Source organism: Hemicordylus capensis, chromosome 6 (genome assembly GCF_027244095.1).
Source record: "Hemicordylus capensis ecotype Gifberg chromosome 6, rHemCap1.1.pri, whole genome shotgun sequence".
Classification (NCBI taxonomy): Eukaryota; Metazoa; Chordata; class Lepidosauria; order Squamata; family Cordylidae; genus Hemicordylus; species Hemicordylus capensis.
Window position 1 is genome coordinate 17,467,049 of NC_069662.1, and position 15,294 is coordinate 17,482,342.

At 46.7% G+C, this 15,294-nt stretch overlaps 1 protein-coding gene across 2 annotated transcripts in view; it reads right to left on the reverse strand.

Moving 5' to 3' along the window:
* SEZ6L2 (seizure related 6 homolog like 2) overlaps window positions 1-14,664 on the reverse strand; it is a 34,868-nt gene extending 20,204 nt beyond the window's left edge. The window contains exons 1-8 of one of the 2 annotated variants that reach the window (XM_053261649.1): window positions 13,659-14,664; window positions 9,260-9,487; window positions 8,554-8,718; window positions 8,297-8,430; window positions 7,354-7,546; window positions 6,301-6,486; window positions 4,282-4,453; window positions 2,930-3,093 (exon numbers count right to left, since the gene is read on the reverse strand). In XM_053261649.1, the coding sequence (XP_053117624.1) occupies window positions 2,930-3,093; window positions 4,282-4,453; window positions 6,301-6,486; window positions 7,354-7,546; window positions 8,297-8,430; window positions 8,554-8,718; window positions 9,260-9,487; window positions 13,659-13,734 (1,318 nt within the window). In that variant the 5' untranslated portion in view covers window positions 13,735-14,664. Of the gene's footprint in view, window positions 1-2,929; window positions 3,094-4,281; window positions 4,454-6,300; window positions 6,487-7,353; window positions 7,547-8,296; window positions 8,431-8,553; window positions 8,872-9,259; window positions 9,488-13,658 lie in introns of both variants that reach the window. The other variant, XM_053261648.1, reaches the window with a different exon arrangement.
* Window positions 14,665-15,294: the final 630 nt, after the last annotated feature.

Sequence of the window (15,294 nt, forward strand, 5' to 3'; positions counted from 1 at the left end):
TTCAGGTTCTTTCTCAGTTTACTGCCTACTACCTTCAGTCTTCTTGCCTGTCTCAATGCCAGGATAGGTCCTGACAATGACACCTTATATGCATGCCAACAATGCTGCCCACCCAATTCCAAAGCAGAACTACTCCCCCTAGCACACCGTTTGAAGGACAATAAGTCAAATTACACCGGTTTTGTCTAGCCCAAATGACTAGCAGACTTCATCTACACATCCTTAATGGCTCCATTGAAACCGATCACCCTGCAGAATTTACCTTCTGAGCCAGGACTAAAATGAGTGTCATCGACTATGTAATTATCTCTGGGAACTTTGCAGACCACTTCGAGGTCACACCTCAATTTGACAGTGACCATTTTCCAGCCACCTTATGCTTAAAACCTCTTGTCTGGTAGCTCCACGCAGAAGCTCTTTACCAACCCCACACCCTACCAGCAGGAAAAACCTGCTGCATCAAATGGCCCACCCAATTGGACAATGCCATAAAGGAAAAACTCTCCTTGGAACACTTTCAATCCATTCACCTCTCCCTGCTCTCTGCAGACTCCTCTAACTTAATCCTTGAAAGTTACAGCTACCTAGTGCAGGAACGACAAAAGCATTTAACCCGCAGAAACTACAGCTGCCCCAAGCTGCACCTGCATTGCTCCAAACCTTGGTTCGACTCTGAATGCACTGAAGCCCAAAAAATTGCTCATCACTAAGTACATCTACAATGCCAACACAAGTCTAGTGATGGCTCAGGGCCTCCTCAAGGAGAAGAGGCAATACAAGCAACTACTCAAACACAAGAAAAGAGACGCCATGAAAGCCGCTTGGTCACACCTTCTTCAAGCAGTCAAAACCAAAGACAGCCCTCTTCTGGCACATCACTGTAGATCACCCTAGCCACAGCCTGACACACCTGGAGAGCTTCATCTCACCAGAGGCCTGGGAACGGTACTTCAATCAACTATACAGTGGCAAAGAGGTGGACCACGGATGCCCTCAGCAAGATGCAGAGGACTTGCCCCCATGGCCGTTGGTGGCACCAGCTGAGGTAATGGACCTAGATCTCTCAGCTTAGACCCTGAAAGGCTCCTAGCAATGACCTAATTCCCCCTGAGCTTATCAGAAACAACTCAGCATGGTAGGCTACCATTCAGGCTACGCTGTTCACCTCCATTGACAAGCACAGATGCATCTCTGAGAACTGGGGGCTCACAGTCAGAGCTCTCATATTTTAAAAAAGCAGGAAGGATGACCCAACCAATTATAGACCTATCAGCCTGCTCAGCACAGTCAATAAACTCTATGCTAGACATCTATAGTGGAAACTAAGGGACTGGCTGGAACAAGAAAACAGGCCAGGTTCAGGGAGGGACAGTCTACAATTGACCAGTGCCTTGTACTTTAGCACCTAATTGAAAAATACTCCACTCGCAACTCAGTCTCCCTGTACATAGCGTTCATTGATTTCAAGTCCACTTTTGATTACATCTCACGACCCAAACTATGGGAAAAACTGGAGGCCTCCTCGACTGACCAATGCCTGCTACTCCTCATTCGTACTCTGCATGATGACACATCCCTGAAAGTTAGATGCAACTCCCAAGGACACTTATCTAATGCCATCCCAACCCATAAGGGCTTCAACAAGTTTGCATATTTGCTCCCCTCCTGTTAATGCATTGTCTACATTAATGACATGGTGGGTCACTTAAACAACCCAGACTTCCACACCTCCGAAGCTGACAGAGAAATGTATCTCCATCCTGCTCTATGCTGATGATGTAGCAATCCTCTAAAGGACCCCCATAGGACTTAAAAGAGCACTGAGGGCCCTTGCCTAATACTGCAAGGAAGACCTACTGGAAATCAATTACCATATAACCAAAATCATGGCGTTCACTAAGAGACCAAGGACACGCTCCTGGCATATAAACGGGAATGACACTGACCAGGCCTCATGCTTCAAATACCTGGGGGTAGTTTTCCACGCTTTTGGGACTAGGCAGGCCCATGGCAGGTATGTTGCCTAAAACACCCAAGTAAGTGCTGCAGCCATCCTAAAATTCTCCCGATCAAAAGGGGGTCAGAATATACCTGCAATCCTTAAGTTATTTGAAGCTAAGTCGGTGGCACAATTTCTATATGGTGCCCAGCTTGGCCCCTTTTCCAATTTTGTCCCTCTAGAGCTCGTCCAATCCAAATTCCTAAAAGCAGTACTACAAGTCCCCTGTTCTGTCTCTAATACTACCCTACGATTGGAAGCAGGCTTGGTGAAAGTGGAGGCCAGAGTCTGGCTAACCATTCTCAACTGCTGGCTGAGATTATCCCTCCTCCCAATGGGCCTGGCCCCTCAACGTTGATGGACGGCTTCCAATCCACATGGAAGTGATCTCCATCAGTGAAACTATCCTTATTAGGACTCTCCCTTCCCCACCTACTCTCCTTGGGTTACGAGCAGGCCAGGACACTTATCAAACAGCGCATAATTGATGCAGAATGCCAAACCAACTTAGACAGGTACATAATAATATCTGCTGGACACCTTACACAGCTAGAAGTACCTAACCACATCAGGGCCTTTACCCTGGCTAGCTGTGATGGCCTTCCCTTGGCTATCCTTGAAGGAAGATACAGGAAAATCCCTTTCCCGGAACGTCTGTGCCCCTGCAACTCGGGGCAAGTCAAAATTAATGAGCCTGTCCCTCCATCACTGTGTTTTGAGGCGCACAAAACACCCTTATTCTCCCACTACTTGACAGGTCACCAGGACACTCAGAGCCACTTAATGGGCCACTCAAGAATTACAAAGCAGAAACAGCAATTATCGGAATAAGTTGCCGAGGTGGGGGTGGGGTGGGAGTGTTCAGTGCTTGCCTGCCTGACCCACAGGCAATAGTGTTGAGGGTGTGGCCAGGGGAAGCTTAGTTCTCACCTTCATAGCGCAGGCTGAGGATGAGAGGAGTGGCAGGGCCCTCACTGGTCAGCTCCACGATGAGAGACTGGGCATCACTCAGCAACCCCCGTTCCGGGACATCATCCATGTCAGAGTCATAGATGATAGGGGAAAAGGCGCTGCTCCCGCTACGGATCATCAACCTGGGGGAGAGAACGGGAAGGACCTGGGTGACCGCTGCAAACTAAACACTTCCCTCAAACCCCACTTTCCTTCCTCCCCCTCCTCTTCCTGCTGCTGCCACATATAAACATTGCTTTTCAACTAAGTTCTCAAAGCGGCTTACGTAGAAAAATAAATAATTAAAAAATAAGATGGTTCCCTGTCCCAAACGGGCTCACAGTCTAAAAAGAAACATAAGGCAGACCCCAACCACAACCAACAGAAGGATGCTGTGCTGCAGTTGGATAGGGACAGTTGCTCTCCTGTTACCTAATGTAAGAGATTCTCCACTTGTAAAAGGTGGCTCTTTGCTCAGTGGGCCGGGCCACTCCCACTCACCTCTTCCCCTCCTTCCGGGCCGGATCAGGACATGCTGAGGCCCTAAGCCATGTCAAGCTTAAAAGGCCCCACAATGCTGGAAATCAGGTCCGAACTCCTGCTGTGCCACACCGTGCGCCCCAACACTGCTTGCCATGTTGCTCACAGTTACAGCAGCATCCATGTGGAGAGGTGGATGCTGCCGCCTGTAACCATGACGGCCTATACGAGGAGGCCACAGTTTAATAAAACTTCAATATAATTTACATGTATTTCTACCCAAATCTATAAACTCAATATGACAAATAACGGTGTAGCCGTATCCATATGAGCCAGCTAAGGGCACAGCGGGGAAGCAACCTGCCTAGAGAGCAGGAGGCTGTTTGTTCGAATCCCTGCTGGTATGTTTCCCAAAATACGGGGAACTCCTCTATCGGGCTGCAGTGATACAGGAAGGTGCTAAAAGGCATCATCTCCTGCTACGTGGGAGAAGGCAATGGTAAAGTATTCTACCAAGAAAACCACATGGCTCTGTGGTTGCCAGGAGTCGGCACCGACTCGATGGCACCACCTTTCCTTTCCCTTTCCTCACAATGTGTAACTAAGCTGCAGCTTATTTAGCTTGTGCCTCAATCCGGCACTGCCCTCCTTGGCTGCCTCTTCTTGCTTATTCCTTTTCCCAGCTCTCACTGTCCTTGACCCCTACCTCAGCTCCTCCAGGACCATCTCCACCAACCCCATTCTCCACCGAATTGCCATTACTTTCCAATTAGCTTCCAGGCCCTTTCAGTGACCTCAGCCCTTGCTCCTCAAACCTCCCCACACCTCCTCCTGGTCCCCCTGCTCCTCACTTGTCGTTATCCTCATCCAGTGCCACTCTCTCAAAGTGCAGATGCAGCCGCTGGCCTTCAGGTGCCTCCACCAACCAACGGCATGTCAGATTCCGACCACGAGGCCCGCCGGGGGCCTCAGGAGCCACAATACGCCCACGAGTGGCATTGTGAACTGTCCCTCCACAGGAAGCTGAGGGAACAAAGGGTCACTATTATTAATTATTTCTACTACTACAAAAATGTATATACTGATTGTCAACAAACATTCTCAAACTGGTTCACACACCAAAATAAATAAATAAGGAAGATAGCTCCCTGTCCCAAAAGGGCTCACATCTAAAAAAACAAACAAAAAACTTGAGGTAGACTTTAGCAACAGCCATTAGAAGGATGCTGTGCTGGGGTTGGATAGGTCCAGCTGCTCTCCCTCTGCTAAATCGAAGAGATCAACCACTTTAAAAGGTGCCTCTTTGCTCAGTTAGCAGGGGTAATGTAGTGTACTATTCTTGCTTACTAGGCAACTTATTTCTTAGGGATGGGTCATAGCTCAGTAGCAGAGCATCTGTTTTGCATGCAGAAGGTTCCAGGTTCAATTCCTGGCATCTCCAGGTAGGGCTGGAAAAGCCTGAAATCTTGGGGTGCCACTGCCAGTCAGTGTAGACAGTACTGAGCTTGATGAACTAATGGTCTGACTCGGTATAAGGCAGCTTCCTGTGTTCCTTTAAGCCCTTTAAGCAAATTACTGTATCAAAAAAAAACCCACAAAAAAAAAACCAAACTCCTGCAGCATGGTTAATAACCAAAGTGCTTTGCAGGCCTTACTCCATTCATCTGCACAATCTTGTGAGGCAAGTCAGTGGCTTTGGCTCGAACTGGAGAATTTATGGTTGCTTGATTCTTGAAGGTGAACCATTAATAAAATTTACATTTAAACTGACTGCTTAATCACATCGACTTTGGAGAGAAAATTCAACCTCTCATGCTGAAAGGTCCCATCAAATCCAGGACTTGGCCTCCAAGAGCAGCCAGTCAGGTGGCCTAGAAACTCATAAGGGTCATCATAGAGACAACACCCTCTTTATTTCCCCCCAGCCCCTGGAAGTATAATGCCTCTGAGGAACATTCCCCCACCCTGCTTTTTTCCCCTTTTTTCTTTCTTTTTTTTGCTAATAGCCATTGACAAGTATGGACCTGCGACAAAATGTTGCAATATATCCCTGGTGTGCATTTGTTACATGGTGAAAGCATGGTGAATGTTTTAGGCACCTTTTGCCCTCTGAAGCAAAAAGGGTTGCGACTGTCTTGAGCGAGCATTTTTCAAGCTGAGAAATTTCCTGCTCTTTTTGTTCAAGCCTTCCTTCTCTCCCCATTGCCATAGAGTTCCATTAGCTCCACCCACCTACTTATCTGTTAACTGCACTGAGCCCATGAATACTCAGTCCCATTGACAAACATGGGGGCAGAGTCTTTTTATTCCTATTTTTAACACAGTCGTATCTGCCTGTCAGCCCAAGTCTGCCAGTGCCTCCCACTTGCTCACAGGCACTCCAGTTCTCTGACCTTAAGAATTATAATATTTCCAGTTTTTTTTCAAAAATAGTATATGGATAGATAGATCTGTTTTCTAATAGCCTGTCTAAACAATTATTATGTTTTAAGGCCATCCAAGGTAGTGGCCATCACCGCATCTTGTGGCAATACATTCCAAATGTCAATTATGCATTGTGTGAATAAATACTTCCCTTTCGGTTTGTTCTGAATGTACTGGCAATCTGTTCACTGAATGATCCTAAGTTCTAGTGCTCTGAGAAATAAATAATCATTTCTTTTGTTTTCTCCCCATGTGTACAAGCCTCTAGGACTGTGACTTTGCAACACGAAACAGTCCGTGTCATGAGTGACAGGAAACAGAAAGAAGTGGCCCTTCCTGTGCCACATTTTAACTTGTCCCCTACTTAGCTGAAGTCTTCCCATTGTCAGTCTACACTACTGCTGCATTTTAGCTACATGGCCCATTGCCTTTGTTCCTTCACTCACCCACACAGGCAGGGCTAGTGCCACTCCAGCGAGGTCGGCTGACGTTGAGGCAGATGAGTGTCTCCTCACCTCGCAGGTGGAAACCTGACTCACACTTGAAAGTGGCGGAACCACCTGGGTGGAGGTCGGTCACCATGACGTCCCCGTTCTCTGGTCGGCTGGGGAAGCCACAGCTGAGTAGAAAAGCTAGAATTGGGGAATGGGATAGGGAGGACCAAGGAGAGAAGGGGAATTTTTGTCTGGCTGAGACAAAAAGGTTAAGTACTTGTCTAGAGCTGGAAAATAACTAAAACTGGGAAGAGCAGGCAAGATTTGCATAATTTAGTTATTGCTTTTGTCAAAATAAAGGCAGATTTTTTCCCCATTTCTCAGAGTAACAGATGCCAAGCGCCTTTCACTTGACACGTTTTGTTATAATAATCTTCTGAAACTGTCTTTGAAGATTTTCAGTGTATACTTCAGAAAAACACAAAAAGTGAAACATGTCAAAAAGTACTATATGGCTGCACTCCAGCCTCCTTGCTTGTAGCCCTTTAGTGATTTGCTGCCAACACATGTTCAAGCTTATTTCTATCACCATGAGGGTTAGAAACTCAACTCTGAAAAACCATACTGAGATTAATGTTTCTCACAAGCCCCCAAAAGCTCCACATGTGTGTGTGAGTTTCCACAAGTGAATAATACAGTATGTAGAGCAACTCACTAGCAAATCACAAAAGCAGCCCAAACCTCTGAATCATGCCCTCAAATTCTCAGATCAAAAGAGAAATAATATGATAACATAAAGGACAAGAGCTAAGTAGCGAGAAAAGCCATTAGAACATTTATACGCTGCTTTTTTTAAAAAAGTAGATTTACAAACATGTTAGAATAAAGTCACTGTTAGCAGTAAAGCACAGAGCCTCCCCTCCCTGGAAGCTGACTTTGGAAAGAACAAAACCATGTGACCCACCCCTTTTCACTTTTGAAGGCCTGCCTGCCATTCATAAGCAGGTGGGAAATTGCTTTTCCCACCCAATATTCAAAGAGGTGTGAGAAACAGCCATTCCTTACCCTGATAGTGGAATTTGAAAATTCCAGGGGTTGTGGTGTGGTAGCTCTGAAAGTGAATCAACACCTGATTGGTTGGGCTACGGATCACTTGCCCCTCAACCATCAAGGATTCATTGGCCAAGACAACAGGCTTCTCCCCTCCTAGACCTTCCACCGTCAGTGAATCCTCCTTGGATAGGTTCAGACTCTGCACCTGGAGGTGAAAGATGAACAGAGTCAGGCACAGAAAGAACCAGGTGGAGAGGGAGAGAGAGGTGTTTATTTCAGAAACACATCTGCCCCACATAACATGAATATTTGTCTAAAATCTGACAGTCAAGTACAATTGTGGCTATAGGTCATGAAAGTAAAGGTTTGTCTAGAGGACTGATAGCATTTTTAAAAAGCATTGGTGAGAAGGGCAGTAACATGAAATGTTAGCATTTGACCTTCAGTTTTGAGACAAAATGCCTCTGAATCACTATTGCAGGGGTGCAACAACAGGAGAGGAAGCATGCCTTCATCTCTTGCTTGGGGGCTTCCTAGACAGTGGCCCAAATTTGTGGGCCACTGTGGGAAACAAGATGCTGGACTAGAGACAGGCCTTGGGCCTAATCCAGCAGGGCTGTTCTTATGTCTGGAGAGAGAAAGGGGGTGCCAAACAGCCAGCACTCCTATATTACGAGGAAAGGTTTGAGCCTCCCCAGTTAAAACAATCCCAAAACTGAGAAGCAGCTTGAGGCAATGGTGCCGATTTTTCTTTTTGTCTGGTGGAGAGAAAATGAAACAAATACTTATCTAGACGACAAAAACCAAGGGTGATCAGGAAGGAGTGGAAGTTATTCTACAGGCGTAGCAAACATTTTCTTTCAACCCCTTTTTTCTAAAGATATAGTCAGTCAACTTTCCCAGATTCTACCATATAAACTCACCCACTCCATCTTCCCCAGTTCATGCCACTTACCTGTACTTCTATCCCATAGCCCATATAAACAGAGATGGTGTAGGTGCAATCCAGGCCCCCATAGAAAGTGGCACCAGCGTAATCTGGAGATTCAACATAGCCCTCCACGTCGGTAATGTTGTTGTTGCAAAGTACTTGGAGAGAGGGACACAGACAATGGTCACTTTGCCCTGCATAAGGCAATGCTCTTTGAAGCAAATCCCATCCACCGATTTTAAGAACTTCCCCCACCCTGCCATACTCTTACTGCTGCTTACCAGGTGTGTGCACTGTGGTGATGGTCGTCGTGGTGATAAGGGTGGTCGTGGTCTCCTCATCACCCTCAGGGATGAAGGCTGTTGTGGTGGCAGAGATGTGTTGGCTGGTGGACCCTGTCTCATCAGGTGGAGGGGGCAGGCGGGGAGGAGCAGCAGCTGTCGAAGCTGGGGGGGTTGTGAGAAGAAAGCCGGTGGGAGGTGCTGCGGTGGTCAGAGGGGAAGGGCCGGTGGCTGCGGCTTCGGAGGTCTCAAGGACCATCCCGCCATCCAGGTGCTGGACAGGAGGATGGAAGGGGGGCAGGGTGGAAGGACTACCTCCTGGGAAAGTGGGGCGGTGGGGAGAGAGATAAAGAAAAGGGGGAGGTGGGAGTCAGAAAGGCAAAGAGGAAATCCCTCCCTACCTCAGTAACCCCCACTCACCCACCCTCACGAAAGCCCCTCTCCAAATTTTTTTCCAAATGGGTGCTTTTCTGCCAGAAAAGCAACTTGGATTTTTTGGAAATATTCTATTCCCAGAATTTAAACCATTAGAAAGCCCTTCTTTCAACAACCAAACCACAAACCACATTAGAAAGCCCTTCTTTCAACCACACAGGGAGCCCTTCCCTCATCTGCCACCCCATTTTACTTCCACTGTCCCCATACAAATGCACCACCCCTCCCACCCCACAGGCTCCCTCCGTCCTCTGGTTCCTCTTTCTCTCACCAAGGATGGGCTCCTCCATCAACTCGTCCCCCAGAAACTCCTTCCTCAGCAGCGCCCCCTGCAGCAACTCAGAGAGGCCTTCAGGATTGGGGGGCGAGGACCCCCTCACCTCGGCAGAGATCCCCAGTTCCTCCTCCTTGGGTCCATCCATGGCCTCTGACGAGAGGGCCTCCAGCTGCGGGGAGGGAGTGGCAGGGACCACATCATCATTTTCCCAGAGCGGCAGGCCTGCAGAAAACACAGGGTTAATGGATGCTATGGACCTGGTTCTGCCCCCAGCTCCTTGGAAGAAGAGTGGGGTGTCAGTGTCTCGAATAAAAACGTGAACGAATCACACAGCCCTTCCGCCATCTTGTCTCTTCTTCCCTCCTTATATCCCCCAGCACACCAAAGTAACCCGACCAGGCCTGACGCTCTGGTCTGCCCACCCTAGACAGCGGTCTCATTCTGCACACATTCAATACCCAGCTCTTCACTCTACACTGGACTCATGTTCCTCCTTCCTGACAAAAAGAATAATTGTCCTACAAAAGAAGAGGGGTGGCCATCCTTGGGTTTGGTTGAGCCAGGAGCGTAGCTAGGGGAGAGGGGGCTCGCGTTTACCCCTCTCCCTGGTGGCCCCTTGGAGTGAGGGAAATAATGAAGAAAATAGAGAGGGGTGGAGCTGGGGGTGGCCTGGGTTTTTGAACCCATCTGCTTGGTTATCACTACACCCCTGGGTTGAGCAGTTCTTATGGTCCTAGGCTTGCTAAGCTGAGCTAGGCCCACTGGACCAAGTGCACAATTAGAGGCCTTGTGGGGCAGCAAGAGAGATGTCCAGCAATCAGCCTTGACTCAAATTATGCCTCAAACAGAAGCTGTTGTCTAGGGAGGAGGAATGTGATGGAGGGGGTTGAAATATCTCCATGTGGTCATAAGGCAGGTGAATGAGGAAGGAGTAACCATGGCCACTGGTCTGTTGTGCAACCATTTCCTGCCAGGTCAGCAGCGGTACGGTAGTCCATTCCAAAGGTCGGCCTCTTCATACATATATAACATTTTTAAATACACATCTCAGATTTGTCTCGTTTAGATATTTTGCTTCACCATTTTGTTAAAATGTGGCCACATCAGGGCTCAGATCATAATGGGGAGGTGGGCCCTGCCCCACTTGCTTTTTTGCAACAGCCCCCTTAGCTCATATTTTTTGAATACTACAGAGAGCCCAGGCTTTGGCAAAAATTGGCCAATGGGACCTGTGGATATCATTAAAGGCCCCTTCCTTTCCTCCCTGATCTTTGGGCACTGGGCCACATGCCTTCTCACCCCCACAGATACAGATCCCTGCCTTCCTTCCGTTTGCCCAGGAACCTACATTTGATAGTGGCACCTAGGAACAAGAAATATTGTTCCCAGAACACTTTGCTCTGCAGGGCGAGATCTTAAAAATGTGATGCTGAAATCTAAACACGTGGAATATTCTGACCTATCATTTATTTTCCTGTTTTACTTACCCAGTTGTTTATTCCAGATTAATTCCAGGTTGGGGGGAGTATTACATTTATTTATATATCAAATTTATTTTATTACATGCACTTTCTCTCCTGACAATCACTAGCAGAGTTAATTTAATTGAGCTTATTCCCTACTAGGTGTATTTAGTATTGCAGCCTTAAACACATTTTTGTTGACAGTCACAACTGGGGTGGTAAAAAGGGAGGAGAAAGGATGGATTTTCCCCATTCATTCAATGTGAGATCCATGATCCTGTGCTGATCTGTATTTTCTGTTCCAGACTGAAATAACCTAGGGTGTTCTCACAATAATTAAAGTGGGTCCAAATTGTCACTCCGCCCACTGAACTCTTAGTGGAAATAAACCCTCCCCACTTTTTTTCCATACTCCCCCCTTACTCTATGAACAAACTGGGTAGTTAGAATGGGTCAAGAAGAGGTAGCATATTAGATTATTTTGAGAAGCAGATGGGTGATTAAAGTGTGTTAAGGTGGGGTAATTTGTGCTAAATGATCTTGTCAGCAAAATGGGTATAACTGAAGTGTGCTAAGAGGAAAAGGATTTGTGGTCTATGATGATTTGTGGTCTATGATCTGGTGGGTAAAACTGGTAGTGGAAAAAGCACACTGAAAAGTGACTAATGTGTGTTAAAGTGATCTTGTGAATGCCTGCCTGCCTCCCTCCTCCCGTTTTACTGCAGAAGGCTGCGTCATTTAGCTCCATATTTTACACATTAAGCTTGGCCTTGGAGCTGGGAAAACAGAGAGGGGGTGGCTGGGTTGGAAAAGAGCCTGTGGCTAGGATGCAGGGTGCTGATTGAAGGGTGTTGGCAGACGCTAAGAAGCAGCTCCGAGCTGGGATAGCAGGGGAGTCTGCGGATCAGGGACTGAAGGGCCTCGAATGATGAGCCCTGCACATCACTCTCGCAGCTGCCTTGATGTGACAAGTTAGGCAGTGACAGCCGTGGCAGCCGCAGGCAACTGCCAGCGTGAGAGATCCTGGCAGCTGCTGGCGAGCCATTAATTGCTCTGAACTCGCTCCATTAAGAAGGCCAGCTGCCTGGCAGGCCTTGTGGGCCCAGTCATTTGCCACCACCCAACACCCCACAAAAAAGTGCTAGACACCCCATGGAGTGCAAAGCCTCCTCTGTCCCATTTATGGATGTGCCTCCCACCCACCCACCTCTCAAAAATCAAAAGCAGCTGTCTCTGGGGTGGGGCAATTACTAAAACAGCAAAAAGGAATCCTCTGTGGGGAAAACAGGTTAGTGTGGTCTTGCATCAGGCATACAGCATCTCCTGGGGCGGGGGGGGGGGGGTGAGAGAGAGAGAGACTGACCTTCCCACAAATCAACAATGGTGGGTCACACTCCAAATTCAGAATGAGATTGGAGGAGACAATTAACTGGAACTCAGGAAAATCTCTTGCCCTGGCACACCATTAGTAACCTGTCTTTCCTAGGTCAACTGGTCCTGCTTTGATGTAGGTGTTCCTCCAACCTTCATGAAGTCCTAGCCAGACCTGATCTCCTACCACATCCTCCATCATTCTGCCCCACAGCATTTCTGCCACCCAACATCCAGCCTCTTTGCTGCCATAACACCTCATGGCCTTGATCAACCAGCCCTCATCCATCCCAGCTCAGCACCCCAAATCTGTCCAGCAACAATGAAGTTCTCCTCAATTTATCATACCACACCAACTGCATTTGCAAATCAGTATGACTACTGAGCCCCTGCTTAAGACTTATCGCCAACTATGTTCCCTCTTTACATTCTTCCATGCAGCTCCACAGATCTCTTCAGTCCTTTGCATCACTGCATGTTACACCACCCCCAAATCTGTATGATCTTGCATTACGACCACTGCCCCAACCACAATCCTTGGGCACCCCTTTTCTGATCTTGCAAAGGTCCCCATTTTATTAAAGAACACCTCTTTGCCTGCTCTGTTGTTACGTTGTACAAAAAAATGTGCCTCTAGCAATGCATTTCTCCACATCTGTTTTATTTTCCAGTTTTACCTGCAGCATCCCACATCTCTCTCTCTCTCTGCATAAGCATAATTACTCCCATTCATCTTTTTTTGCTTCCCAGTTTTTCGGCCTCCAAATAATGTTACAAAATTCAGCTCAGGACCCATATGTCCTGTCAGGAGTCATCTCTGTAACCTCCCTTCCATCTAGGGTCAGCCCCAAATTTCTGCTTCACTTGCAATGTGCTGCGACAACCTGACACTCCCCCACTTTATTAATCATCTGTTCCCTTGAAGTATGTCCCCCTTTATCATGTTACATGGGGACATAATACAAAGCAAAACCATAGGTAATCCCTAGATCTCTCTACACCTTACTGTGTGATCTTCTACAGATCACAACCATCCATGGGAGCACCCCCAAATTACCTCCTCATTGCCACTGGTTTGTGCCACTGGTTCAGATCTCTGAACCCCACCGGCTACATACCCCAAAGAAAAGCACCCCTCTGGGGGCAGTGGGACACAGGCACCCCCTTCCAGCCATGTGTACCAAATTATCCTCATGCTTAGACAATCAGTCCTAACCTAACTCCAAAACCCTGATTTTAACCCTGTCATCACTAGATCACTTCCAACGCTGTATGATGATCATGCCTGTCTCTCCAGCAATGAAATAAAATCTTTCAGATTTATTTTTATTTTTGAATGTTTGAAAAAGGCACATTTGGAAATAGTGTTCAAATGCCTGCAACATCATGTTCTCACAACATACCCACCTGCCATTTGCACCCTGAGCTGGGAGGGGGGGGCTGTATTTTCAATCTCCTTCAGCACAAAATACTGTCCTTCTAACATCAAAACGCAACAAGCCCATTCAATTTTGGTAGCCCCCCTCCCTCCCCTCTACCCAACAAAGTCTGTCTCTTACCTTGTAGAAGAGGCACGGAGCACAACAGCAGCAGGAGGAAGAGCATTTTAGACGCTGCTTTTTCTGAATAGCCCATTTTGGATTTCTTCAGACCTGCAGAATACCTAGTCTAGCTATTTCCTTCTCCTACCAGGCAAGGGAGCAGTGGAGTCAGGAGTCCGCTTTGCAAATGAAGTGCAGTAGATACCCTTGCAATGGCTATTCCTGTATTATTATTATTTTCCTTTCAAAAGAGATCTAAACGGTATATTTGGGAAATTTGCTGCTGTCTTTTTCCGTAGACCACTATACTGTAGGCTTGAAAACCTACAACACTGGATACCTCTTTAAAATTTAAAAAAAAAAAAGGAGAGAGATAAATTCTATAGATAGTCTTCCTTTATACAAAGTGATTGAAAATAAAGTGGCAGGGCTTCTTCTTTTTTTAATTTGAGATTCCAGGCCCCTTTGGCAAAGGATCTCTCTCTGTCTCTCCTTATGGTTTAGTCAAAAGAACAGGAGAAGCCACCTAAGCTCACTTGGACAGAGGAAATATATGGAGGAGAGATGGATTTCTTTGCATATGAAAAGGCACTGGCTCTCTGGTTTCTTGGCAGAATGAATAGACTGGCTAGTCCTGTTCTTACGCAAACAATATGCTACCAAGAAAACTGCTCAGCAAACCTGTGAGCAAGCCACCTATATACGCCTACCTGAAAAGTCACCTATACAGCTGGTTATCTCAGGGTCCGTACATGATGTATTGCCAAAGGCATGCAGTGCCCCTCCCCTCTCCAACGTTGCCAAAACAATACAGATTCTGTTGCCCCCTCCCCTCCCAAAGAATTAGATGGATGCAGTGAACTGCCCTTTTAAAAAATGTTATGCCTTGGATACCTATCTGTTTTTCCTCTCTCTCTCCCTCCCGCTTGCTCTCTGTCCTTGACAATGAAACGCAATGGATGGCAGCCTGTGCAAAAGAAACGCAGCTGGTAGCTACAGATTATTCTGGGTCCTAGGGTAGCCTTTTGCAGAATGTAGAATATAGATTCCCCACCCCCCACCCTAGTGGATGCCTATAGGTATATGATTTGCAAAGGCTTTGAAGACGAAGAAAAAAACTGACTTTTTTTTTTTAAGGAAGAGCACACAGTGCTTGTTTGCATGCAGAACAGAGGCCTTAGCTAGAAATGCAGCTTTTTTCATTTGCAAAATAACCTACATAGCTTACATAGTATATGGCTTGCAAATGATTTGAAGGGAGAAAAAACTGACTTTAAAAAAGAAGAAGAAAAAGGAAGAGCACACAGTGCTTGTTCACATACAGAAACTAGCCTTAGCTAGACATTAAGCTTTTTCATGTGCAAAATAACCTATATAGTTTGCTAACCCTCTCCATTTTAACCATAACATGAAATTAGATGAGGCCTCTTCTTTGATATAAAATCAAAACACCCTGAAAAGATGGCAAAGAATGGCAGTAGAATTCAGTTCTCTGTATCAATTTGTTGCCCCACTGGGCTAGAATTTTAGAAAAAATAATAATAAGTTGTCTTGTTGCAAAAATGTATGCTAGTGGCAAACATGCAGGTAAATCGTTTGCAAGATGTAGATGGGTTCAATATACACCAGGGCTCCTGGCTTAATCAGTTTCTAC